The sequence below is a fragment of the Leuresthes tenuis genome, unplaced genomic scaffold, assembly GCF_036924035.1.
Source record: "Leuresthes tenuis unplaced genomic scaffold, fLeuTen1.0.hap1 SCAF_4, whole genome shotgun sequence".
Lineage (NCBI taxonomy): Eukaryota > Metazoa > Chordata > Actinopteri > Atheriniformes > Atherinopsidae > Leuresthes > Leuresthes tenuis.
The window spans coordinates 70,713-97,500 of NW_027325358.1; the positions used below are offsets into that span (position 1 = coordinate 70,713).

The 26,788-nt window shown below is 44.1% G+C and overlaps 2 protein-coding genes across 3 annotated transcripts in view; both read right to left on the minus strand.

Moving 5' to 3' along the window:
- LOC140305214 (signal-induced proliferation-associated 1-like protein 2) overlaps positions 1-20,654 on the minus strand; it is a 34,489-nt gene extending 13,835 nt beyond the window's left edge. For both annotated transcript variants that reach the window (XM_072383964.1, XM_072383965.1), the window contains exons 1-10: positions 20,511-20,654; positions 9,063-10,377; positions 8,577-8,704; positions 8,305-8,493; positions 7,205-7,379; positions 6,338-6,417; positions 3,572-3,729; positions 2,903-3,485; positions 2,289-2,563; positions 1,472-1,690 (exon numbers count right to left, since the gene is read on the minus strand). In XM_072383964.1, coding sequence (XP_072240065.1) covers positions 1,472-1,690; positions 2,289-2,563; positions 2,903-3,485; positions 3,572-3,729; positions 6,338-6,417; positions 7,205-7,379; positions 8,305-8,493; positions 8,577-8,704; positions 9,063-10,182 — 2,927 coding nt within the window. In that variant the 5' untranslated portion in view covers positions 10,183-10,377; positions 20,511-20,654. The remainder of the gene's footprint in view (positions 1-1,471; positions 1,691-2,288; positions 2,564-2,902; positions 3,486-3,571; positions 3,730-6,337; positions 6,418-7,204; positions 7,380-8,304; positions 8,494-8,576; positions 8,705-9,062; positions 10,378-20,510) is intronic.
- Positions 20,655-23,820: 3,166 nt separating this feature from the next.
- opn6a (opsin 6, group member a) overlaps positions 23,821-26,788 on the minus strand; it is a 4,484-nt gene continuing 1,516 nt past the window's right edge. Inside the window, exons 3-6 of the mRNA XM_072383717.1 lie at positions 24,945-25,044; positions 24,707-24,811; positions 24,396-24,619; positions 23,821-24,311 (exon numbers count right to left, since the gene is read on the minus strand). Coding sequence (XP_072239818.1) covers positions 23,826-24,311; positions 24,396-24,619; positions 24,707-24,811; positions 24,945-25,044 — 915 coding nt within the window. The 3' untranslated portion in view covers positions 23,821-23,825. The remainder of the gene's footprint in view (positions 24,312-24,395; positions 24,620-24,706; positions 24,812-24,944; positions 25,045-26,788) is intronic.

Here is a 26,788-nt window from a genome sequence, read left to right on the forward strand (position 1 = left end):
GGGTCAGAATTATGCATTAAATGCGACCTGTTCAGACTGCGGTCACATTCAAGAAAATCAGATACGTATCCGATTCAGTGCCACATTTAAAAGTGGCCTGATTCTGATTTGAAGATGTCAGATTCAGTGGGACTTGTGCTGTTCACACTGCCAAAAGCAGACAAAATCAGATTCAGGTCACTTGCAACGGCAGTCTGAACGTAGCCTTTGATATTTGTTATGTAGGTCTATAATGTGATGTAGTGTCATGTTGTCATGTGTTCTATGTATATGTTTGTCTAGGGACGCCCTTGAAAATGAGATGTTACATCTCAAGGGGCTATCCTTTAATAAATTAAAATTCAAATAATTCCGTCTGAGGTAATGATATGTTCAAAACAACATGTTTGTGGGTCTGGAGGCGGCAACAGATGAGGAAGCACTGAGCAGAGACTGACCGGACAGCCGAAGGTCAATCTGTGAGAGCTGGGATGTGGAAATAAATGTGTGTCATAATAACTGAATAAACCAAACAAAAACAACCTGAATGCTATAAAACAAATTCAAAGTTTTCATCACGCTGATAAAAAGCATGTGGGCAGCTCTGACTGCTCTGTGGTTCGGTTTAATTTCCCAGACCGCAGTGAGTGGTGGGACATATCCTCAAAATCAGCAGGTATGACTGAAACATCCCATAGTTCTGCTGCTATAGGCCCAGCCTGCTGGGGGAGCTCCCATGATGCACCTCTCCTCCCTCCATGTTCTGCTGCTATAGGCCCAGCCTGCTGGGGGAGCTCCCATGATGCACCTCTCCTCCCTCCATGTACAGATGACATCATTGCTGTCATTAACTTGTGTTTCTCTCTCTCAGCAGGTATCTCTGGCCTGGTGTTACGCTGCTTGTTGTCCCCTCTTTCCTGTCCTCTCAGCCCCAGCTGGTCCAGGCAGATGGACCCTTCCTGGTTCTGGTTCTGATGGAGGTTTCTTCCTGGTTCTGGTTCTGATGGAGGTTTCTTCCTGTTAAAAGGAGTTTTTTCTCTCCACAGTCGCCTCGTGCAGCTCAGGACAAGGGATTGGATCAAAGAGAAGTTTTGGTGCGATTGGTTGGTTTCCTTGGTTAGGCGACTTATTTAATAGTCTCTGTATGAACTGGACTCATTTGGTATTTAATTGATCAGATTTGATTGGATTATAATTGGCTTGAACTGGACTGTATCTCTGAAGTCATTTGATATGACATTTGTTTTAATTAAATTGAATTTAATTGAAATCCTCCATCTGACACCACGCCCCTTAACACCATTCCCAGCCCTGTATGGGTGTCACTACCACACCCCCACCCACCTGTCCTCAAATGTGTCCACAGTTGGAGGTAATTGACCATTGGTTTGAAAGTTGCAGCCGCAATGAATTGTGGGATGTTTCCTACAGGAGATGATGAAGGAAGCGTTCCAACAGCTCTGATCATCTGGGTCATTTCTCTAAGAGTTACCTGCGTCCTCCCCACAGGTCTGAAGAGGAGCTCCTTCTGACTGGACCCCGCTGATGATGCAGCTCAGACCTCGCAGTCTGATTAGACAGGGTTCTGGGTGTGGGCGGGGCTGCAGAAACTTGGTGCCAGGTGGGTGGGAGCACTCTGTAGGAGCTGGAGGTGACGTCAGAGTCCAGTTTGAAGTGGAATTTGGGGACTCTGTACATTTCGGAGAAACTCCTAAAAACAGAAAGACAAAGAGTGACAAATGGGTTCGGTTTTAGTTCTGAGCAACAAAGAGGATATCGAGTGGAAAAACAATGAAACCATGAACTCTACAAAAGTTCAAATGATCCAACAGAAAGGAATCAGTCCTCTCAAACCCCAGCTAGTCGAGGCGGATGGACACCCTTCCTGGTTCTGGTTCTGCCAGAGGTTTCTTCCTGTTAAAGGGAGTCGTTTCTTTTCCACAGTCCCTCAGGCTCAGGACGGGAGATTGGACTGAAGACAAGTTTCTGTGTAATCTGTTGGTTTCCTCAGCTCGGATATTGTTTTTGAATTGGCTCCATATGAATTAATTGGATTATTTTGAAATTAACTAATTGGATTTAATTGGATTGTGATTACAATTAATTGAATTCCAATTTGCTTGAATTGAGATGACATTTGTTGTAATTTGGCGCCATATATATAAAACTGAATTGAATTTAATTGAAACGTTCTGCTTAGAAGTTTTTGTTTTCCTTGAAGGGAAAAGTTGTCTCTGAGCGACTGGACGAGCTGTGGAAGCTTAACTGAAACCTTCTCTGGCTTGAAGCTGTAAGAAAACATGTACAACCTGCGAGGCGTCCCGTCTCTGTTGGGTGGGAGGACAAGAACGCTGACCGTCGCTGACGTCCTCAGCAGCTCGATCATCTGTTCGTGAGACAGCGTTACCATGGGAACTGAACAGATCTCCATCAGCCTGCAGCCGGGCCGAAGCCCCGCCTGCCAGGCGAAGCCATGGGCCTCCACATCTGCCACCACACCCTCAAAGTTCACGTGAAAGCCGAGCTGACCGAGACGGTTCCTCTGCAGATTCACATCCATGGCCGGACCGCCACAGGTCACCATCTGAGCAAAAGCACAGGTCAGAGGTCAGTTCAAAACAGGCAGCAGTCAGGAATAGCACTCCACTTGTTTGCTCCACCCCTAGGGAGGAGCACTCCATCGGTTAGCTCCACCTGTCAGGTCTGCCTGTCAGGAAGAGCGTTTCACCTGTCAACTACACCTGTCTGCTCCACCTGCTAGGTATGCCTATTGGGAGAAGAGCTCTACCTGTCAGCTCCACCTGTAAGGTCCGCCTTTCAGGAGGAGCCCTATACCTGTCCTAACTGTCATTGATGAATATTTGAAACTAAAACATAAGAAAAAAGGAAAATGAAGGAAATGATATCCAGGAGTGCTCCTGACCTGCAGTCTCTGGCTGATCTCCTTGACGTCCTCCCAGCGTCCGTCCCGTGTGGAAAACATCACGCTATGTCCGTGCAAGTAGAACAGTTTGATGGTGCCATATCCGGCACTCCAGCCAATCACGTCTCTGCAGAGACAACTGAACACAACCTGTCTGCTCGCCTCCTCCATTAGCACCACCAGCTCGTTAGAGATGGCGAGCCGACAGGCGATAGCAGTGGAGCTGCTCGGGTCCCGAGTCGCCACGCTCCAGGTAAGCGCACCAGCACTCTGTAGGTAAGCGTGAGGCTGTGGTGCGCTGCGCTCCTTCTTCTTCACACCCAGAGAGACAAAGCTGAACTTCGCCGACAATGATGACTCCACCGCTGTGGAGGTGATGAAGGTCTCCACCAGCTGGCTCAGCTGCTCCTGTCTGTACTGTGTTGCCATGGCAACATATAACTCCGAACAGCGGACAGCGTTCTCGGCATTTATCACCTTTGTCAATAGGAAGTCTCTGAAGGTAGGTGAGGCCGGAAACATCCAACCAGGTGGGATCGGAGGACCGAAGGACGGGACGCCTCTGCGCCTAGACGCCACGACGCTGAAGGAGAGGCAGCCACAAAGACATGTCAACAGACGTCACTTGCGGTGTGACCTCACCTGCTGTGTTGGCTGGCAAAGTCTCACCTGTAACAGGTGTGCTGGCTGCATGGTCTGTGGACTCTAACAACAATGAAGACGTGTTGAAAAGGAGAGCGGATGTTTCCAAGATTGAAAGGCGGAGCATCAGGCTCCTGGAAGATAACCGTGACGATGTTGTTACCAATTAGATTCTTCTGCTGCAGCTGAAAAACAAACAAACACTGTAAAACACACTGTTGAACTAATCTTCGTGGAAACCACCAATTTTATTAGATGATTATAAAAACCCTACTGAGAAACAAATGAGAAATTCAGCCGTTTCACCTGTTTTTCATTTTTCTTTACGTCAATGTCTACACAGGGTTGGTTACACAACACCTGTGGCATTACACTCATTTTGTTTAAATGTGTTTTCTTTATTACTTAATTCCTGTTTATGGTTCATATAATAGCAATAGTAGCAGGAGTAGCTATACCAGTAGTAGCTAAAGTTGTAGCAGTAGTAAAAGAAGAAGCAGTAGAAGTAACAGTAGCAGTAGTATCTGAAGAAGTAGTAGAAGCAGTACTAAGTAAAGTATGAGAAGCAGTAGTTGTAGCAGTTGTAGTAGTAGCTGTAGCAGTAATAGCAGCTAAAGTAGGTGAAGCAGTAGTATTAGTAGCTAAAGTAGCAGAAACAGTAGTAGCTAAACTAGAAGAAGCAGTAATAGTAGTAGTAGGGTATTTCCCCAGGAAATAACCTCTACAAATCTAAGGCCTGATATAGTCTTGTGGTCTAGGAGTAGAATGAGAGACTATTTCATAGAGCTGACTGTTCCTTGGGAGGACTTAGTAGGAGAAGCATGTGAAAGGAAAAAGCTTAGGTATGTGGAGTTGGGGGCAGAAGCAGAGCAGCAAGGATGGAAAGTTAGGATCTGTCCAGTGGAAGTAGGATATAGAGGATTTGTTGCAAAGTCTGTTGTCTCATTGTCGAGGGAGTTCAGTGTAAATTGACAGAGTGTGAGGCGCAAGGAAGAAATCCAGGATATATTTAAGTGGAGGGTGTGGCCCATGTGAGCCTTTTGAAACCAGGCGGCCATTTTAGGTGAGTTGGCCTGTATGGCCTTGCTTTTGCTGGCATTTTTAGTGACTATAGAACTGTTTAGGTGAGTTTGTCTGCTGAATCTCCTAGTGTGTCTTGTCCTGCCTCCACCTCTGGCTCCCTCTATACTTTCATTACCCCCTGCCCAAACCAGGGTTTGAATCCCCACCCCATTATGACTGGTGTGCAGTTGGTGAGAGGCTGGGGCAGCTTGTGGTTGTGGAAAAAAAGATGGTTGTTGTTGTGTGAGAAGGGTTAGGGTGAGAAGCAGTGATGGCTGGCATTAGGGGAGTGACTCTGGGACGCCACTGATCACTGTCTTGCCTCCTGGAGGTGTCGTGGGCCCAAATAGACGAAACACTGATGAAAGGAGGTTCCCATCTGATGACCTCAATGCCATGTTGGTGAGCACTGCTCACTGGTCTATAGGGATTATAGGGAATTATTCACTGAGTCTGGTCCATTTTCTTCTTTCGCACAAGTTTCTTGTGTTTACCTTGAATAGTAGCTGTAGCAGTAGTGGTACATAAAGTAAGAGAAGCAGTAGCATTGTAGCAGCTAAAGTATGAGAAGCAGTAGTAGTTAAAGTAGTAGAAGTAAGATGACCAGGCGTCCACATTTTGAGTGACCTGTCCCCGAGAATGTCCCCAATTTTGACAGTGAATGGGGGAAAATGCGCACAGACAGATGCAGCAGCGTCAACAACAACAATCTAGAGGCGGCAAAAAGGAAAGAAAAGGAGACCAGTGGGCGTGATAAATGGTATGTTGTGTATTAACTTATTTACTTTGTGTGAACTGGCAGTAGACTCGGCTGTGAGTGCGCTCGTGTGTGAAATGACGTAACATTAAAGTAAGTATGATTGTTTTTATGAATTGAAGACCTAACAAAACATTATAAAAGTCAGTGAATGTTAACATTATGACAGTGTTTTCATATCTGTCATAAGTGAAGCTGTAATGTTAACATTAGCATAAGATTACCAGGTGATGACACGTTTTTCTCATGTTCTGCTCTTATTCTACCCGGGCTCCTGAGGTGGAGGTGGATGAATGTGGAACTAACTGTAATGTTACTCATTTTTTTGATTGCCAACTTTTGTGTAATAAAAGCTGGTTAAGATACATGAAAATGTACTGTTTTTTATTTCACAATGATGATATTTGATGATTTTTCAAATCTCCCAGATTTTCATTTCAGAAATCTGGTCACCTTAAGTAGAAGCAGTAGCAGCAGTAGCATTAGTACCTAAAGCAGTAATAGCTAAAGTAGTAGAAATAGTAGTAGTAGTAGACGCAGAAATAGCTAAAGTAGCAGAAGCAGTAGAAGTAGTAGTAATTCAAATAGTAGAAGCAGTCGTAGCAGTAGCTGAAGTAGTAGAACTCCACTCAGGTCTGATCAACCATTGGGTGTTAACTGATGTTGAAGCCATGGTACTGCAGTTTTTAGGCTACAAAAATCCAATTAGCAAGTAAAGATGTGAGGAACTGATGCACTGCAGCTGTCAATTACTTTTTTAAATTACTGAAAATCACCTCTGAAACCCTGTCCTCTACCCCAACCTTCAACAGCTGTCTCATGGCTTAATTTGGACTCTGTTTTATACTGAGGGCCAACTTAAGTACTGACAGTACAAAAGGTTTGATTATTAGCCAACGTACAGAAGTCATGAAAGTAGTTGTCCATTATTGTACACAGCTGTAAACAGCAGCACTATGTAATAGTAATGGTACCTGTGTGGGATCTCTGGTAGTATACGGTAGAAGCGCTAAAACATGGAACATCAGCTTGAAGTCTCCGAATGTCGTGTAAACTGAATGACAGAAAAAAACGTGCAGTGAACAACATTTACCTGAATGATTACCTGAGTTCAGAACCAGACTAATAAATCAGCACTGGTTCTCTGATTCTACTCTGGATGAGTTCTGGATACAAACATGTAAATCTGTTCAGACAGAAATGTTGAATCTGTGTTAATGTCTGACACTGAAACAACCTGAAAACTCATTTAACTGGTGTTAAACATCAGAATTCAGTCCAGAACTGGCAGGAAGTTACTGATTCAGACACTTAATCACACTTTCACATTACAATCATTAAATAAGTAATTCACTTATTTTGATTAGGTGAAAACCAATTGTCTATTGTTTTTGGATCAGAGCTGAATATTTAAATTAATCCAGTTTCAGAGCTTCATAAGCATCCTGCATCTTAACTTAAACAGCAGTGAAAATGGTCTAAATGTTTGCATGACAAAAACTAATCATGGACTTCAGGAAAGACACTGATAAACCACCCGAGAACACATTTCAGGTTAATTGGTAACTCTAAACCTAGGAGTGAGCGTGGATGGTTGTTTATCTCATTTGTCTCGGTGTGGCCCTGTGACGGACTGGCAACCTGTCCGGAGTGTACCCCATCTCTCGCCCAATGACAGCTGGGATAGGCACCAGCCCCCCTGCAGCCCTGAGTTGGATTAATTGGGTATAGGAAATGGATGGGTGGATTGTAACTGGCTTAAATTGGACTGTATGCACATAGACTGTATAAAACTGAACTGAATCTGGCTCTGGATCAGAATCCAGTCGCGGTTTTTGTACCAGTGGTGTCTAGCTGGGCTGAGTTTGTATTGAAGTCTGTCAGTGGAACCTCAAGGCCCATCAGATCCAGGAACTGGTCCAGAGCAGGACTGCTGGTCTTGTTGTTGTACATGTGGTCCTCTGTGGTTTGCTCAGTCCGACAGAACAACAGGCCCACTCTGTACTGGAGGCTCAACTGCCATAAAACACAAGTAGAAGGAGTTTGGGTCAGTCAGAACCAGCAGCAGCTTCCAGTCCCCTCCTGACGTGCTGTGGAGTTTACTGTTTATTTATTATTGTTTTTATTATTTATTGCTGTTGTTAATTATTGTTGTTGTTTGTTGTATCTTTGCTGCAGGTGTTTCAAAACAGTTTGTAATTTCATAACTCTCCATCACACCAGGAGGGGGCGGGGCTTCATCAGCACCTTGTCTGCCTGCTTTCAGCTAGTCTAATTTTTCACAGTGAAACTAAAAGGGGAGACTTTGCTCACCCAAAACGCCTCTTTGAGCTCAGTGTTAGCATCATTATCACCTTCCAGCTGTGAACCAAGCGCTCAGTCAGTTTCACCATCCTGACCGACCTGTTCACGTCTAACATGAGTCTGCTGGGACTCTTTACCAGCAAACCTAGCTCATGTGTTGGAAGATGTTGTGTGCATGGTAAACTTCGTAGAGACATGACCTATGAATAGTCTCATATCTGCATCACTGCGTGAGGAGAGGGAAACGGAGCATAAAGCTCTATATGGAGCTCCGGTGGTGGTCTGTGTATGAGCTGCAGGAAGAGCTGAAACCGATTTTGACTACTGAGAAATGCAATGACGCCAAGCTACTTTCAAGTGGCGACTGGTGTGCAAGGCTCTCATACATATCAGACACATTTCATCATCTCAATTAACTGAACACATGAATGCAAGGCAGAAATAAAACTCTCAGAATCACCCACAATTGGCAAAATGTCAACACATCATATTGCACCATACAGTATTGCATCATATCATAATATGTCTAAAAGTCTGAAGTTCACCCTCAGACTTAATATAAACTAGGTCAGGTTCCAGCTCACAGCTGACTAATGCCAACCTGTCTTCAAACGTGTTTCACTACCATCCAGCTCACCTCCTGCTGGTCCAACTGCAGCAGCAGCTCAGGAACTCTGGGAGAACTGCTGGCCAGCCTCAGACTCTGAATGTTAAGTTCAGGGACAACAAACTCCAGGACATCTCTGAGAGGAAGACCCCGACTGGTCCCGTGTTTAGACGAAGATGGAATACAGTCCTCCAAGATGGACCCTCTCAGGGTGGACCGCTAAGATAAAGGACAAAAACAATCCAACAGGAAGTAATAACTCAGAAACCAGGTTCTGATGGGATTCAGCTGTGGATCCTTACCTGACCAGTCCTAAGAATGATCCTGTAGCTGAACTTCATCTCACTGCTGCTGTCCTCCAGCTGCTCTCGCTGGATGCTCAGAGAAACCGGACCAAAGTTCTTATCAACGCCAAAATAATTCTGATGATCTGAAGGAAATCACAGAGGACAGTTATCCAGAATCACCTGATATCCAACAGAACCGGATCAAAAAAAAAATCACCCCGACTGTCAGACAAAGGCTCTACATCCGCTCTTCACTCATTCTTCTTCTTCTTATTATTATTATTATTATTATTATTATTATTATTATTATTAGTATTATTATCAAACCAATTCAAACTCATTTGGAATCATTTATTGAACATATGGTAACAGAAGGAGTTTGGCTGCATCTCTCCTTTCCTCTAAATACAACAACGATCGACCATCATCCTTTTTAATCAGACCTTATTCTAAAGCACAGAAACAGTATCAGGTACCGGTCCAGATCACATCATCACTTACCTCTTTTATAGAAGTATTTCAGGTAGTATTTGGCTCCAAGGTCAATATGTTCAATGTCATAGTTCCTCATGAGTTTTTGGGAGAACACCTGAGTCTCTCTGCAGGCTTCCAGAACTGACACGGTGGCGTTGGTAGCCCTCGGAACCTCGCTGCAGAATCCGTGCGCTGCAGCACTGCAGGCCTGGTTCAGATCTAGCCTCGTGTCTGGTACCCCTCCGATCTCATTAAGAAACAGCGGGCAGCTGAGGAGCAGACTGCTGAACCTTCTGTCTGCGTCATCACCGACAGCATCTGACTCCGCCCCATCCGGGCAGCGTGCTTCCCCACTGCATGCGGTCTGTGGCGGTCTGTGGCGGTCCGTTTGTGGCGGTGTGCTACAGTGGACGCTGAATAGGACGCTCTGAACATCATAATGAGAGAAACATTTGTGAGGAGTCAAAGGGAAGCTGGTGTCCTGCTGCTGCATGAGGTCCCGCTCGCTCCTGGGAGTCCTTAGTCTGCCAAGGATCGACGTTTCCGCATTTATCCTCTGAACATGTGAAGACCCCTGGTCTCTGCTGTAAACTGACGACTCCATGTAGTCGCACCCTTGTATGTAGACGACGTCCCCGCAGGCAATCTTGGAGGCAGCCTGTAGACTGGGTGACAGTGAGGTGTGGAAGACCTTAGGTTCAGGGAGTGGCAGGGGAGTGCTGGGCTCCTGTTCCATCCTCAGAGCCTTCATGAATGAACTCTGCCGGTCCAGAGTGGAGGTGCTCCCGTAGCCTCGCCTCAGAGTGGCTCCTGTGTTTGGATTGATGGCATCTGGATCCAGATCTTCGGTTCCAATGTCACTGATTGTCACCTCACTGTTGCTCCGCTTCATTCTCACCAAACTTCTGCTAGGACTCAGGACGTCCAGGAGCTGGAATCTGGTCTCTAGTCTGGTCTGCAGGTCCATACTCTTCTCCAGCAGCCTGTCAGAGGGAGGATGATCGCTTAGGAAGCTTGGCACCAGACTGTCGTACCTAGGAGGAGGCTGGACGTCCCAGATGTTCCTCTTCCTAGACCAGTTTGACACGCAAGCTTGAACCCCCATTTTAGGTACAACAGGAGCTCCCTGAATCAGCGGAGGTCCCATAATCCTTCCTGAGAGCCACAGAAATCTTCAATGATCCTCAGAAGTTCAGTCTGGTCCAGCAGGACCTTGCACTGGGTCTGGGAACCTGACCTGACCTCATGACTCTGCTCCTGCTGATGTTCCAGATCCACTGGGCTCAGACTCGTGGTCCTACTGATCAGTCTGAGACAGGAAGTAAAGTCAGGGGACACAGACCTGAAAGACACAACAGAGACAGATGAGCTTCTGCTGAGATGAATCAGCTATTCAGCTGTCTCTCGGCTGTTCCAATGCCTTGCTGCAGGGCTCCTCAGCAGGCAGAGTGTTCGAAGTACAGACATGATGTCACATTAATAGTGAATGAATGGAGAATATAACCTGGACCTCTGCTTGACAGATATATCACACTAAAACCTTTTCTGGTTTGAACATCCATCCATCCATTTCTATACCGTCAATCCGTTAATCGGGTAGCGGGGGGGCTGGAGCCTTTCCCAGCAGCCATCGGGCGAAAGGCAGGGTTCACCCTGGACAGGTCGCCAGTCCATCACAGGGCCACACAGAGACAAACGAGACAAACAACCACAACAGCTCACTGGTTTGAACATATTATGTGAAAACTTGATCAAAAGGTTTTATATAAAAGAAAACTTGAGAATTGTTGCCTTCTTTTTTTAAAATCTGTTCATTTTCTGTCTGATCTCAGCAGCATTCTTAAAAAATACCTGAAAACTAGCAGACATCCATCATCAAGAATGTCTAATCAGAAAATTCTGTCTTTACCTGTTTGAGAAACTGAAATGTGTTTAACAAAAAAACAACAAAAAATTAAATCCATGATCACAGATTCCTGGAGATTTAGAAAATATTTAGACTTTTGGACGAGTTCATCTCCTTGACTGTGGGATATTTGCAGCAGTTGGTGTCTGAGGGTAAATATGAGACTGCTGATGTTGGGCAGCATGAACTCACAGGTTCATGTATACCTGGTGTCAGGACCAAAATACATCAGTGACCTCCTGACCCACTATGAATCCTCCAGACCCCTCAGATCATCTGGTTTTTTTCTTTTTATCAGTTCCCAGAGTCAGAACCAGACCTGGAGAAGCTGCATTCAGCTTCTATGCTCCACATGTCTGGAACAAACTCCCAGAAAGCCTCAGATCAGCTGAAACTCTCAGGATTTAAGTCCAGGTTGAAGAAACATCTATTTTCAGCTGCATTTGAGTAAAGCTCCAAATAAGCTTGAGTTTCAGAATTTAATCATTTTAACTACCGATTTTATCATCATTTACATTTTTATTAGTTTATTTTACTTTATCTTTCATACAATTTTTTTAAAATTTTCAATCTCATCTTTATTGTTCTGATTTTATCTATAGTTCTTATCTATTTATTTTTGTTTAAATTTTAAATCATGCTTTTTATTTAATGTCTCTGTAAAGCACTTTGAATCACCTTGTTGTTGAATTGTGCTACACAAATAAACCTGCCTTGCCTCGATGAATAATCATGATCTCCCAGTTGATCAAAATAATGGTTATTGTTATTTTGGCCATGTGCAGTTTATTGGTGTCATACAGACTGATGTCAGTTACAACACGTTTTCACTAAAACAGCTTGTGGTTCTGTCCGTGATGTCTGATTTGGTGAGTTTATATCCTGCATGTAACCATGAAGCTGTGCTATGTTCAAGTCCTGTCTGAAATAACAACTTTTACTGTTATGACATCGAATATTGTCAGAATGTCACAGCGCCACCTACTGGTTACATTAAGTGTTTTTTATTGCTTCTCTTCGTACATTACCATGAGATGCTCGAGGCGAGATGATGCTTCTTTGGGAAAACTCACCACACGACACGACGTGGCAAAGTTCAAACTCTCACCATGACACAGGAAGCTGTGACGGTGTGGTCCTCCCCAGATAATCAATAGATAGAACATGATAGGATGAACAAAAAAGGCCTGTTGGGTGTATTAACCCAACACGAAGTCAGCCATTTTGGTTCAAAGACTTCCTTTTGATTTTGTTGTGTAAATATTTTTTTATTATAATTTTTTTTAATGTTATGTTATTTTATTTAATTTTATTAATATTTATGTGTAGGTTTGTTAATTTACTGTTAAAAATTGTTAAATAAAAAATAAAAAAACTTCCTTTTGGCATTTTATACACATTACATTCTAATGAACAGATTTCTCACGTCTGATCAGAGACTGAACAGATCTACATGCACATACTTATTCACTGTCATGGCGCTTTGACAACAGGAAGCTAAAATCTCCACTCTGTACCTCAAATGTAACGACTGTTGTTCTGCAAACACTTTGAATGTTTGTTCTTCTTCACGAAACAGGAAGTCTGTGCTCAGTGTTCGAAGGCTCCTGGAACACAGACGATTCCAACTATTTGACATAACCGTCTCATTGTATCTTCTTCTTCTGGTTTCTTTGACTCATCGACAGAAGTGAAAATCAACAGAAGGGTGGGTCGTTTTTATTCCTCAGTGGGTTTAACTCGACATCAAACATCTGCCTGACGCCTTCCTGTTTACTGATCCCAATCAGCTGACTACTGCATTACATCACTTCCTGTGCAGACATCAGAGAGCTGAATGGGAAATTTGGGAGGTGGATTAAAGGAAAAGTTACACCTCTCAGGAAATCCTCTTCCTCATTAGCAGACAGATGATCATGGTTAACATCGAGTCTGTGGTACGTTACGCGTATTTGACGCCCGAGCTTGTGGTTGTCAGAGATGACTTCATCATGTGTGACAATGGTTTGACCTTCATCGTGTTGATCTGTGACCATCTCATCATCAGCAGTAACCAAGGCTGAATCCTCAGATAGTCTGATTAATCTGATGAGGAGCAGCAGTGGCTCATATTCCTTTAGCTTCATCTCACAGGCTGCATGTCTTCCCTCCTTCCACCTGGAGCAGGTAAATGACCTCATCACCCGACCCGTCCATAAACGGTAGGTTTGTTCCATGTCAGATCGTTGTAATGCAATGCAATTCAATTCCATTCATATAGCACCAAATCACAACAAATCTCATCTCAACTCACTTCAATGACATGCAAGGCAAGGCAAATTTATTTGTATAGTGCATTTCATACACAAGTGCAACTCAATGTGCTTTACATAGCAGGAAAATAAATAACAGGATAAAAAGATAAAAAGATAAAAACGTGCAAAGACACGTAAAACAAAGCAAGACAATAAAACCTTCTGTAACAGACGGAACCAGAAGTACTGCAAGATAGAATTAATAAAATGCTTTGGTAAGAAGAAAAAAAAGGATAAGATAAGTAAAAAGGAGATAATAGACACTCTATCTGTAACTAACCATTGGCACCCATCATCACATTTCAGAGGCCTGACAAAACAAGAAAGTTTTGAGCCTTGATTTAAAAGTAGCAACATTTGGGGCACATCTAAGTGTTTCAGGGAGTTTGTTCCAGAAATAAGCAGCACAATGTTTGAATGATGCTTTACCATGTTTTGTCTTTGGACTATAAACCGTTAGCAGTCCCTTTCCAGTCCCTTTTGGACTATAAACCGTTAGCAGTCCCTTTCCAGTCCCTTTTGGACTATAAACCGTTAGCAGTCCCTTTCCAGTCCCTTTTGGACTATAAACCGTTAGCAGACCCTTTCCAGTCCCTTTTGGACTATAAACCGTTAGCAGACCCTTTCCAGTCCCTTTTGGACTATAAACCGTTAGCAGTCCCTTTCCAGTCCCTTTTGGACTATAAACCGTTAGCAGTCCCTTTCCAGTCCCTTTTGGACTATAAACCGTTAGCAGACCCTTTCCAGTCCCTTTTGGACTATAAACCGTTAGCAGACCCTTTCCAGTCCCTTTTGGACTATAAACCGTTAGCAGTCCCTTTTGGACTATAAACCGTTAGCAGTCCCTTTTGGACTATAAACCGTTAGCAGTCCCTTTCCAGTCCCTTTTGGACTATAAACCGTTAGCAGACCCTTTCCAGTCCCTTTTGGACTATAAACCGTTATCAGTCCCTTTCCAGTCCCTTTTGGACTATAAACCGTTAGCAGTCCCTTTTGGACTATAAACCGTTAGCAGACCCTTTCCAGACCCTTTTGGACTATAAACCGTTAGCAGTCCCTTTCCAGTCCCTTTTGGACTATAAACCGTTAGCAGTCCCTTTCCAGTCCCTTTTGGACTATAAACCGTTAGCAGTCCCTTTCCAGTCCCTTTTGGACTATAAACCGTTAGCAGTCCCTTTCCAGTCCCTTTTGGACTATAAACCGTTAGCAGTCCCTTTCCAGTCCCTTTTGGACTATAAACCGTTAGCAGTCCCTTTCCAGTCCCTTTTGGACTATAAACCGTTAGCAGACCCTTTCCAGTCCCTTTTGGACTATAAACCGTTAGCAGTCCCTTTCCAGTCCCTTTTGGACTATAAACCGTTAGCAGTCCCTTTCCAGTCCCTTTTGGACTATAAACCGTTAGCAGTCCCTTTCCAGTCCCTTTTGGACTATAAACCGTTAGCAGTCCCTTTCCAGTCCCTTTTGGACTATAAACCGTTAGCAGTCCCTTTCCAGTCCCTTTTGGACTATAAACCGTTAGCAGACCCTTTCCAGTCCCTTTTGGACTATAAACCGTTAGCAGTCCCTTTTGGACTATAAACCGTTAGCAGTCCCTTTTGGACTATAAACCGTTAGCAGTCCCTTTCCAGTCCCTTTTGGACTATAAACCGTTAGCAGTCCCTTTTGGACTATAAACCGTTAGCAGACCCTTTCCAGTCCCTTTTGGACTATAAACCGTTATCAGTCCCTTTCCAGTCCCTTTTGGACTATAAACCGTTAGCAGTCCCTTTTGGACTATAAACCGTTAGCAGACCCTTTCCAGACCCTTTTGGACTATAAACCGTTAGCAGTCCCTTTCCAGTCCCTTTTGGACTATAAACCGTTAGCAGTCCCTTTCCAGTCCCTTTTGGACTATAAACCGTTAGCAGTCCCTTTTGGACTATAAACCGTTAGCAGTCCCTTTTGGACTATAAACCGTTAGCAGTCCCTTTTGGACTATAAACTGTTAGCAGACCCTTTCCAGTCCTTTTTGGACTATAAACCGTTAGCAGTCCCTTTTGGACTATAAACCGTTAGCAGTCCCTTTTGGACTATAAACCGTTAGCAGTCCCTTTCCAGTCCCTTTTGGACTATAAACCGTTAGCAGTCCCTTTTGGACTATAAACTGTTAGCAGACCCTTTCCAGTCCCTTTTGGACTATAAACCGTTAGCAGTCCCTTTTGGACTATAAACTGTTAGCAGTCCCTTTCCAGTCCCTTTTGGACTATAAACCGTTAGCAGTCCCTTTTGGACTATAAACCGTTAGCAGTCCCTTTCCAGTCCCTTTTGGACTATAAACCGTTAGCAGTGCCTTTCCAGTCCCTTTTGGACTATAAACCGTTAGCAGTGCCTTTTGGACTATAAACTGTTAGCAGACCCTTTCCAGTCCTTTTTGGACTATAAACCGTTTCCAGTCCCTTTTGGACTATAAACCGTTAGCAGTGCCTTTTGGACTATAAACTGTTAGCAGACCCTTTCCAGTCCTTTTTGGACTATAAACCGTTAGCAGTCCCTTTTGGACTATAAACCGTTAGCAGTCCCTTTTGGACTATAAACCGTTAGCAGTCCCTTTCCAGATGACCTAATCAGCCATCAAGAACGATGGTTGATAGGGCATAAGAAGATATAGCAGGTATTTTGGGCACAAACCATTTAGGGATTTGTTGTCTCACACAGAGGGAGCCAGTGCAAAGATCTGAGAACTGGTGTGATGTGGTCGTATTTTTTGTTTTTTGTGATTACCCGTGCAGCTGCATTTTGAACACGCTGCAATTTTTGGATGGTTTTCTTTGGAAGGCCGGTATGAAGCCCATTGCAGTAGTCTAGTCTACTCGAGATAAAAGCATGGACAAGTTTTTCCAGGTCTGGTTTAGATAGAATGATACAGTTCAATTCAAGCCAATTAGAATCCAATTCATTGTAATCAGAATCCAATCAAATCCAATGAATTCAATTCAAAATTAGTCCAATTCATTCATACAGAGCCAATTCAAAAATAGATTCCTAGCTAAGGAAACCAACAGATTGCACCAAAATACAATGCCTCCTGCTCCCATGGACTCAGGGCCCGGTCCAACAGCGTGTTCAGAACCTTCCTAACTGAGTAAAATGAGCTAGAAGTATGTGAGCAGCAGTCATGATCAGAGCTGTCTGAATCCTCCAAACACTAAGGAAAGGAGCTCCAATGCTTCCTCAACAATCTCCTTTAGGAAACACCGGACCGTCAATTCAATTAAATTTTATTTATAAAGCGCCAAATTACAACAAATGTCATCTCAAGGCACTCCTTTATCAGAGAAAGGAGCTCCGACGCTTCCTAAACGATCTCCTTTAGGAAACACTGGACCGTCCTTTATGAGAGAAAGGAGCTCCTATGCTTCCTTAAGGATCTCCTTTAGGAAACACCGGACCGTCCTTTATGAGAGAAAGGAGCTCCTATGCTTCCTTAAGGATCTCCTTTAGGATAAACCGGACCGTCCTTCATGAGAGAAAGGAGCTCCGACGCTTCCTTAAGGATCTCCTTTAGGAAACACCGGACCGTCCTTTATGAGAGAAAGGAGCTCCGACGCTTCCTTAAGGATCTCCTTTAGGAAACACCGGACCGTCCTTCATGAGAGAAAGGAGCTCCGACGCTTCCTTAAGGATCTCCTTTAGGAAACACCGGACCGTCCTTCCTGAGAGAAAGGAGCTCCGACGCTTCCTTAAGGATCTCCTTTAGGAAACACCGGACCGTCCTTCCTGAGAGAAAGGAGCTCCGACGCTTCCTTAAGGATCTCCTTTAGGATAAACCGGACCGTCCTTCATGAGAGAAAGGAGCTCCGACGCTTCCTTAAGGATCTCCTTTAGGAAACACCGGACCGTCCTTCCTGAGAGAAAGGAGCTCCGACGCTTCCTTAAGGATCTCCTTTAGGAAACACCGGACCGTCCTTCCTGAGAGAAAGGAGCTCCGACGCTTCCTTAAGGATCTCCTTTAGGAAACACCGGACCGTCCTTCATGAGAGAAAGGAGCTCCGACGCTTCCTTAAGGATCTCCTTTAGGAAACACCGGACCGTCCTTCCTGAGAGAAAGGAGCTCCGACGCTTCCTTAAGGATCTCCTTTAGGAAACACCGGACCGTCCTTCAGGAGAGAAAGGAGCTCCGACGCTTCCTTAAGGATCTCCTTTAGGAAACACCGGACCGTCCTTCCTGAGAGAAAGGAGCTCCGACGCTTCCTTAAGGATCTCCTTTAGGAAACACCGGACCGTCCTTCCTGAGAGAAAGGAGCTCAGACGCTTCCTTAAGGATCTCCTTTAGGAAACACCGGACCGTCCTTTAGGAGAGAAAGGAGCTCATTCTGTCCCACAATTCCTTGCAGCTGCAGCTTTTATAGCAACACTTAATTATTTTCATCCAGTCGTTCTAACTGTGATTCAGAAATATGAGGACAGGAAGATGAGCAGCCTGTGACAGGAGTATATTTACCTTTTTATCTTCATTTTCAATTTCCAAACTCTGATAATAAAGTAATATTCCATATTAGTTCTGATATATGAGCTAACCTTCCTGTGACAACATGATCAGATCCATCAGATTAAGTATCTGCAGCTGTTTCTTGAGAATATTTATTGAACATCTGGAGTTTCAGACCCACATCACAGCTGCTCGTCTTTTCCTAAGTCCCGAAGCATCTGACTTTAACCTCCTGATGTTTGGAGGTAATATTTCTGACTACTGGACCGGAACCAGCTCCCATAATGCCTCAACAAGAATAAAACCTTCCAACTGGGCGATACGTTCTGCTTCAGAGTCTCTGAGATTAACTGAGCTGTGACCCAGACCAAAAATAATGTCCAGAACATCTGTTGGTTAGTTCTGCTGCTTCAGAAGATACTCAGAATAAAACCTGATCATTGATCAGTTCATTGATCAATAGCTCTGAATGGAGCATTCCATCTTTGGTGTGAAATCTTCTGACATCAGAACTTCTGAGGAGACCCAGTTAAATAAAAATGTACTATGACATCACCCCCTTTAAACCGGACAGGTCAGTTTGAACAGAGACAGAACCTCCTGCAGGTTCGATGGGAAACACGCTGGACCGAGTTGTTATTTTAGTCTACACCAACCTGAACAGTTAGAACCTCAGAACTTTGTTTTCTGTATGTGCTCTGGGAGCTGCTTGAAACCAGCTGGTTCTGACCCGGATGAAGTGCTGACTCAACATGGAAGTTCAATATGAATCTCAAAGAACCCTGAGACGGAACCAGAAGAGGAATAGGTGGTTTGAATCTTACTTGACTGGTAGATGTTGTTGACAACCAACTTTCTCTAGCTCTTCTCAGTTGTACACTGGAGTACCACAAGGGTCAATCCTCGATCCACTACTGTTTTCCTTATACATCAATGACCTGCCATCTGCCTGTCCCGATGTGGAAACCAAATTATATGCGGATGACACTGTGATGTATGTGCATGCAAGGACAAAGCAGTTGGCAGCTGCTAAACTTACTTCAGCGCTAGGGCAGATCTCTAAATTACTAAACCACTCCTGCCTCCAACTTAATCTAAAAAATAAAAAAACATAGGAATGCCATCCATCCATCATCTGCCGTTTATCCGAGGGTCGGGTCGCGGGGGCAGCAGCTTGAGCAAAGTAGGAATGTTCTTTTCTAAAAGGCAATGCAACATTGTGCCAAACATAACAATATCAGGTCATAATATTGATATTGTGTCAGAGGTCAAATATCTGGGGATTATTATTGACTCTAATCTAATGTTCAAAACACACATAAAAAAAGCAAGTCAAAGAATTAGACTTAGTTTAGTACATTTTAAATATATAAGAAACACAATGACCTTTAATACCACCAAATTATATGTGAATGCCATGGTCCTGTCGCATCTAACATGCTGCCACACAAGCTGGGGACAAACCAATGGCTCAACACTGAAGCCACCCTGTACAAACAAACCCTTAAAGTTCTCGACCAGAAACCGAACAGCTCGCATCATTGTACCATCTTACACAAACACAATCTTCTGAGCTGGGAGGATTTCATAAAATATAGGAACATCTGTCTGGTCTTTAAAATCCTGCATGGCTTAACGCAATAACACTGGTCAGAACACTAGAAGCACCACACGTGGCGACTTGTCCCACTCAGGCATTCAGTACATTTGGCCAGTTATCATTTTCTGTTAAAGCAATACAAAATTGGAACTCACTTCCCTCCCATATCAAAGATATGCATACCTCCCACACTTTTACAGCCACACTAAAAACACGATTTGCCCACAATTACACCTGCACTCACTAACTTATGGCCCTGTGTTATCTGCATCATGATCATGGTTGCGGTCTGTCTGTGCTGATGTATTGTGTGATTACCGGTATATTATATGTGCTGCTTTTCTATGTTTTTTATTCATATGTGCTGTCCCTGCATGGTTGTATTGATGCTTCACTGTTCTCTCTCATTCTTACTGATTTAGTTTCTTTTAGCTATCCTTACTCTATCTTTTTCCTTTCTTTTTTGATCATTGTGTGATGATATATTATTACTGCTGCTGTTGTTGTTTTTCAGGGTGCCTATTGTCATCTGGCCGGGGACAACAGCAGGATATTAGCCATGTAGCTGCCCTTTTTACTGTTTTTGATGCAGTTAGTTCATTGGGACTGAGGAACCCGAGGAAGCTTCCGTTTGGTTGTGACTAGGGTCCCGTAAAATAGGAAATCATCCTTTATTTGGCAATTAAATGTCGCGTTCCACGATTTGTTCCGTATCTTGAAAAATATCACAGGAAAAACTAAGGCCAGCAAAATTGTCGTTGCCATTTAAAGAACAAATCACACTAATGGATTAACAGATAATAGATAAATAAATATTGTTAAAAGAAAAGGTTTATTTAACATTTGTAGATTGACTACATCTCCTTGATTAAAAATGTTTGTATGTTATATGTGTATTCTATGTCAAAATGTTCATATTTTTAGGAATACAGTAATCATTCCATAAATTATTTTATTAGTGTGGTTTAACTGTTTGGGTTACCTGACTTCACCTGATTTCAACATTTAAGTATGACTAATTGCTTTCTTGATCACCTTTACTAAAAACTAAATAAAACCACAGCTCCTCATGGCCCGGAGGAGTTGTGCTGGGCGTCCCTTATTTTCATTTCTGAAAGGTGGCAACCCCAGTTCTGACATAACACGAACGTTTAATGAAACTAACGGAAGTTCGGCTGCACCGAACCAGTTTAACAGAAACACTCACCGTAACCGCGGCTCGGTCTGTGGCTGCGACACCGAACCTGGTCTTTGTCAGAACCCACTGGTTCTCGTGTCTGTCAAAGCGAGTAAAACTCTGCTTCGAGTCCTGGTGCCCGCCTCCAACTCTGGTTCCGAGTGGAAAACTCTCTCTCAGCTGTTTCCGGTCACAGCTCCGCGCGGTGCCTTCACGTGAGGCTCGGATTGTTTTGTACTCTGCTGCGTTTCGATGATTGTGAGTTCACTTTAGTTCGGGTGGTTTTTACTCGTCATAAAACCCAGGAACACAAATAGAAGAAGAAGAATTTGTAGTTTTTTGCTCTGAGGTGCGTTCAAGTGTTCGGTCTTCTTTCTGCTGAATTGTTTGCTGCCACCTGGCGTCCATTAGCTGGACTTCACTCAGACATCAGAGGTCTCCGTCAGACGGTCCAGCCATTTTCTATACACACTTAATCCAACTCAGGGTCGCGAGGGGGGATCAAAAGACGGAGATCAAACCTGGAACCCTCTGCTGTGACACACTAAAAAATGATAAACTATTGAATTAATAACAGAAAAATTATCAAAACTTTATTCATGTGTAAAAAGAGACAAACTAACACTGAACAGTTAGCAGTGTTCCCTCATAACCCTGTCTTGTCTGACCATTTTTTAATAACTTTTGAATCTACATTACTTGACTACACAGCAAGTAATGTAAGAAGAATTCTACATATAGAAGGTGTCTGTCAGAGAATGCTGTAACCAGATTTAAAGAGTTGATTTCATCATCCTTTTCTTCACTGCCATGTGCTGATATGACAGAGGACGGCTACCTAAATTTTACTCCAGTAGAACTTGACTCTCTTGTTGACAGCACTATAGCTTCAATGCGTCCAACACTGGACAATGTTGCCCCTCTGAAAAGGAAGGTAATCAGTCAGAAGAGGTTGGCTCCTTGGTATAATTCACTGCTGCTTTAAAGCAGACTGAAGAAAGCTGGAGAGACAGTGGCGTTCCTCTAATTTAGAAGAGTCTCAATTAGTCTGGAAAGATAGTTTAATAACGTATAAGAAAGCCCTTCGTAAAGCTAGAACTGCTTATTATTCATTATTGATAGAAGAGAATAAGAATAATCCCAGGTTTCTCTTCAGCGCTGTAGCCAGGCTGACAAAGAGTCCGAGCTCTGTTCAATTCAATTCAGTTTTATTTATAAAGCGCCAAATTACAACAAATGTCATCTCAAGGCACTTAAATAATATAGTCCAATTCAAGCCAATTGAAGTTCAATTCATTATAATCATAATCCAATCAAATCCAATTAATTCACTTTAAAATTAGTCCAATTAATACCTACAAAGCCAATTCAAAAACAATTTCCTAGCAAAGGAAACCAACAGATTGCACTGAAACTCCTCTTCAATCCAATCCCCTGTCCTGAGCTGCACGAGGCGACTGAATACCTGAATACCGTGTTATGCCAAACACATTTGCTTTCCCAAGGGAAGCTTTATCAATATAAAGCTCTCATTGATTGCCAAGTAATGCTTATTTATTTAATTTTTGTGACAACACTTTATATACAGTAGTGCTGGACCTGACAGGGGAACAGGGAAAGAGGGAGAGCAAAGAAAAAGGCAGAGAAACGAGACAGAGATACAAAAGAAAGGATCGGACTAGACAATGAAAAACAAGACAAAACCAGACAACTGGTTGCTATTGTAGAAACCAACCAGAAAACCTCCCATGGCCTCTGTGGGGAAACCATCAAGTAGAAAAAATCCCACAAACAACAACACCAGCAGCAAGTACATATAACATAACTGTGGATGAACATGAAAAATATATGGTACGGGTTTTACATAAATTATGCTCAGTTCTGAGTGCAGCGGGACCCTCAAGGTGCTGACCACCCAGACATGAGTCGGGCCCAGGAGTGGAGCAACACCCCCGTCTCATATCTCACCCCCAGCAGGAGCAGCACAAGCAGGCCGGAGGACAGCAGGTCCCAGCCCTAACCACAGCCAACCAAGTTCACCCACACTCCACACAAACTGCTTTGAATAAAAGCATCTGCTAAATGCATAAACAAACAAATCAGAGAAAGAGAAAAAAACACACACACAAATCCTCACACACCAGAGTAAGTCATGGAGTTCCTCAGGGTTCTGTGCTTGGACCGATTCTTTTCAGTTTGTACATGCTTCCATTAGGTAACATTATCAGACAGCATGGCATAAAGTCCCATTGTTATGCTGATGATACTCAGCTGTACTTATCTATGAAACCAGATGAAACCAACAGGTTGGTCAGACTACAAGCCTGTCTTAGAGACATAAAGACCTGGATGACTCAGAACTTTCTGCTTCTAAATTCAGACAAACTGAAGTCGTTATCTTTGGACCTGAGCGCTTCAGGAAGAAACTGTCTCAATAAAAGCTCAATCTAAAATAAACTGAAAACAAATCAGTTTACAAGGAAAATATGAAGACTTATTTTATTTAAAAATAAAGAACTAACAAACACCCTGCACTAAAGAGTTTAAAAAGACATGAATAGGTTGTTCTACTGTTTTAGGTAAGATCTCACATTTTATAACTCATATAACATTGTTATGATTCCTCTGTCTTTACCTGAGATTCCCCACCTGTACACCCTGAGCTTCCACCCACTGACTGCGCTGACTGTAGAATCGTGGGCTCTAACAGCCAAGACAGAAGCTCCAAATGCTATTTTAGGTGAACAGAAACAGAAGGAGGCTGTCTCAGTTTTAAAGCTGCTATGTTTAGTCTTCCAGGGTCCTTCAACACTGTCAGCATTTATATTAGCTCCCTTTGACTTCCTTTAACATCAAACTGACCCCGGTGAGCTTAGAAACACACAAAAATCCTTACAAATTGGTTCAAAATATTCTGAATATTCAGAATATAATATATTCTGTAAAAATCCCTTTCTGTTTAGGATCAGCTGAAAAACAGAACTGATCTGGGTCAGTTTTATGACAGACAATTAGCAGATGAACACATCAGTTCACATCAGCCCAGAAACTGGATTTAATGTGGATCGAGACAACACCTGATTAATCCATTCAGACCTGAAGATAAGAAGATTTAAGATTCCCAAGAAAAGCATTTGAAAAGCAAAAAAGGTTTGAAAACCTAAGACTGCCCACTGAAAACATCCCCTCCTCAGGTTCTGACAGACATGAGATCAGAACCTTTTGACGGGGTTTGGTTTTCTTATAAAATTGTATTAAAACCTATAAGTGTGGCTACAAGTCTGAAAGGGGGAACTCGAATGATGGATTAGGTCGAATGGGTTAATGAGAGTGGCGCATTAAGACTTATAGCCTCACACACTCGAACTCTGAGCTGGTCTCAGGGGGGTGGGGCACGTTGATGAAGTACATCTCCTTGTTGGCAGGCGGTGGTGTACTGGGTGGACTTCCCATCCCAGAGTCTGGCGTTGTCGCCCGAGGAGTCTGGTTCATAGGCGAGTACTTCTTCTCTGGTCGATTGAGAGGAACTTTGAGCTTGGCTCCACCTCCTGAGGCAAGACGGCCTTGAGTGTCGGTTTTTGGCTTGAATCGCTTCAGCCTGACTGTGTCTTTGGCATCGCGGGTGCAGGGCAGCAAGATGGCTACGTCTTTGCGGAACTTTGAGCTGAGTCCAAAGTAGATGAGGGGATTGTAGAAGCTGGCGGATTTGGCAAAGAGGCGAGTAAAGATACTGGTGAGGTTGGGCACATGGAAACCCCAGGCTGACCACATGGACACCACGGCGTACGGAGACCAGGCCAAGATGAAGGCCGTGCAGATCACAATGGAAACCTGAAGGAGGTGACAGGGGATAAAAACATTTGATTTAACTCTACTGGACACCGCAGACCCTGAACCTGGCCGATAAACACTCACGATGGTGACATCTCTCTCGATCTTCCTCTGGCGGTCGGTCAGGTCTCCCTCTGCTGACAGAGCATTGCCTCTCTTCACCGTGTTGATGATGGACACATAGCAGAAGAGCATGACGAGCACAGGGACAAAGAAGCAGAAGATGAAGATGGAGATGATGTAGGATCTGTAAATGCTCGAGTAGTTCGCTTTGGCCCAGTCAATCTCACAGGTGCCGTAGCCTCGATCTGCAGAGGAGGACCAAATGGGTCAGAGGTGGAGTCAGGAGTCAGGGGGTGGGGTTGAAACCGAACAGTATGTTTTGGGTGTCTTGCCTGTGTAGCTCCCCCAACCGAGCACCGGAGCTCCGGACCAGAACCCAGCCGTGACCCAGATGAGAAGCAGACACACGAATACATTGGTTCTGGTGATGTGATGCGCTGAAACACAAACATACACACACTGATGTAACGTTAGAATGCTGCAACCTGAGTCCCCGGCCCGGTTTGGTTCCCCAGCCCGGTTCAGGGTGTATGAACTGGGAGTTGACGAGTGTTCGGGTCGGGCGGAGACCTCTGCTTGGGTGGCACCCTTTGATGTAGCGGGTGATGCTGATCACGGTCAGCGTGTAGATGCTGCTCAGTCCAAACACCAGCGTGAAGAACCCGTCTACCTGCAGGGTACCAACCACACATTGCAGGTGGGTCCATCTGTGCCGTCATGTTCCGAAAACAACCAGCAGTTTCTGAGCCCTGTGATAGTTCCCACTCCTTATTATTTGGACTTCTAATTTCAGATCTGAATATAAATGATCTCATTCAGTTCTACATCAGGTTCCACGGAGCACTTCGGGACAGAGCTCCCATAAGGGCTGCTCCGCTGCCATTTGGAGGGTTTCTTGCCCAGATACATTTTGGCACAGGGACCTGCAACAGTCATGATCCAGCTGCAGGTTCACATTCATCATCTAGGTGAGCAAGCTTTGGCTGTGTACAGGTGAACCTCACCTGTGTACAAGTGAACCTCACCTGTGTACAGGTGAACCTCACCTGTGTACAGGTGAACCTCACCTGTGTACAAGTGAACCTCACCTGTGTACAGGTGAACCACACCTGTGTACAAGTGAACCTCACCTGTGTACAGGTGAACCTCACCTGTGTACAGGTGAACCTCACCTGTGTACAAGTGAACCTCACCTGTGTACAAGTGAACCTCACCTGTGTACAGGTGAACCTCACCTGTGTACAGGTGAACCACACCTGTGTACAAGTGAACCTCACCTGTGTACAGGTGAGCCTCACCTGTGTACAAGTGAACCTCACCTGTGTACAGGTGAACCTCACCTGTGTACAGGTGAACCACACCTGTGTACAAGTGAACCTCACCTGTGTACAAGTGAACCTCACCTGTGTACAGGTGAGCCTCACCTGTGTACAGGTGAACCACACCTGTGTACAAGTGAACCTCACCTGTGTACAGGTGAACCTCACCTGTGTACAGGTGAACCACACCTGTGTACAAGTGAACCTCACCTGTGTACAGGTGAACCTCACCTGTGTACAAGTGAACCTCACCTGTGTACAAGTGAACCTCACCTGTGTACAAGTGAACCTCACCTGTGTACAGGTGAACCTCACCTGTGTACAAGTGAACCTCACCTGTGTACAGGTGAACCTCACCTGTGTACAGGTGAACCTCACCTGTGTACAAGTGAACCTCACCTGTGTACAGGTGAACCTCACCTGTGTACAAGTGAACCTCACCTGTGTACAGGTGAACCTCACCTGTGTACAGGTGAACCTCACCTGTGAACAAGTGAACCTCACCTGTGTACAGGTGAACCTCACCTGTGTACAGGTGAACCTCACCTGTGTACAAGTGAACCTCACCTGTGTACAGGTGAACCTCACCTGTGTACAAGTGAACCTCACCTGTGTACAGGTGAACCTCACCTGTGTACAAGTGAACCTCACCTGTGTACAGGTGAACCTCACCTGTGTACAAGTGAACCTCACCTGTGTACAGGTGAACCTCACCTGTGTACAAGTGAACCTCACCTGTGTACAGGTGAGCCTCACCTGTGTACAGGTGAACCACACCTGTGTACAAGTGAACCTCACCTGTGTACAAGTGAACCTCACCTGTGTACAGGTGAACCTCACCTGTACACAGCCTGTCAGACACAGATGTTATCACCAGTTCTGAAAAATTAAACTTCAACCAGCATTATGTCTAAAGGCTTCTCAGCCAATTCATTCCCTCAGTGAATGTGTTTCTGGTCTCCTTCCCATGTCTGAGTGAATCTTCATTGAGGGTAAGTCATGGAGTTCCTCAGGGTTCTGTGCTTGGACCGATTCTTTTCAGTTTGTACATGCTTCCATTAGGTAACATTATCAGACAGCATGGCATAAAGTTCC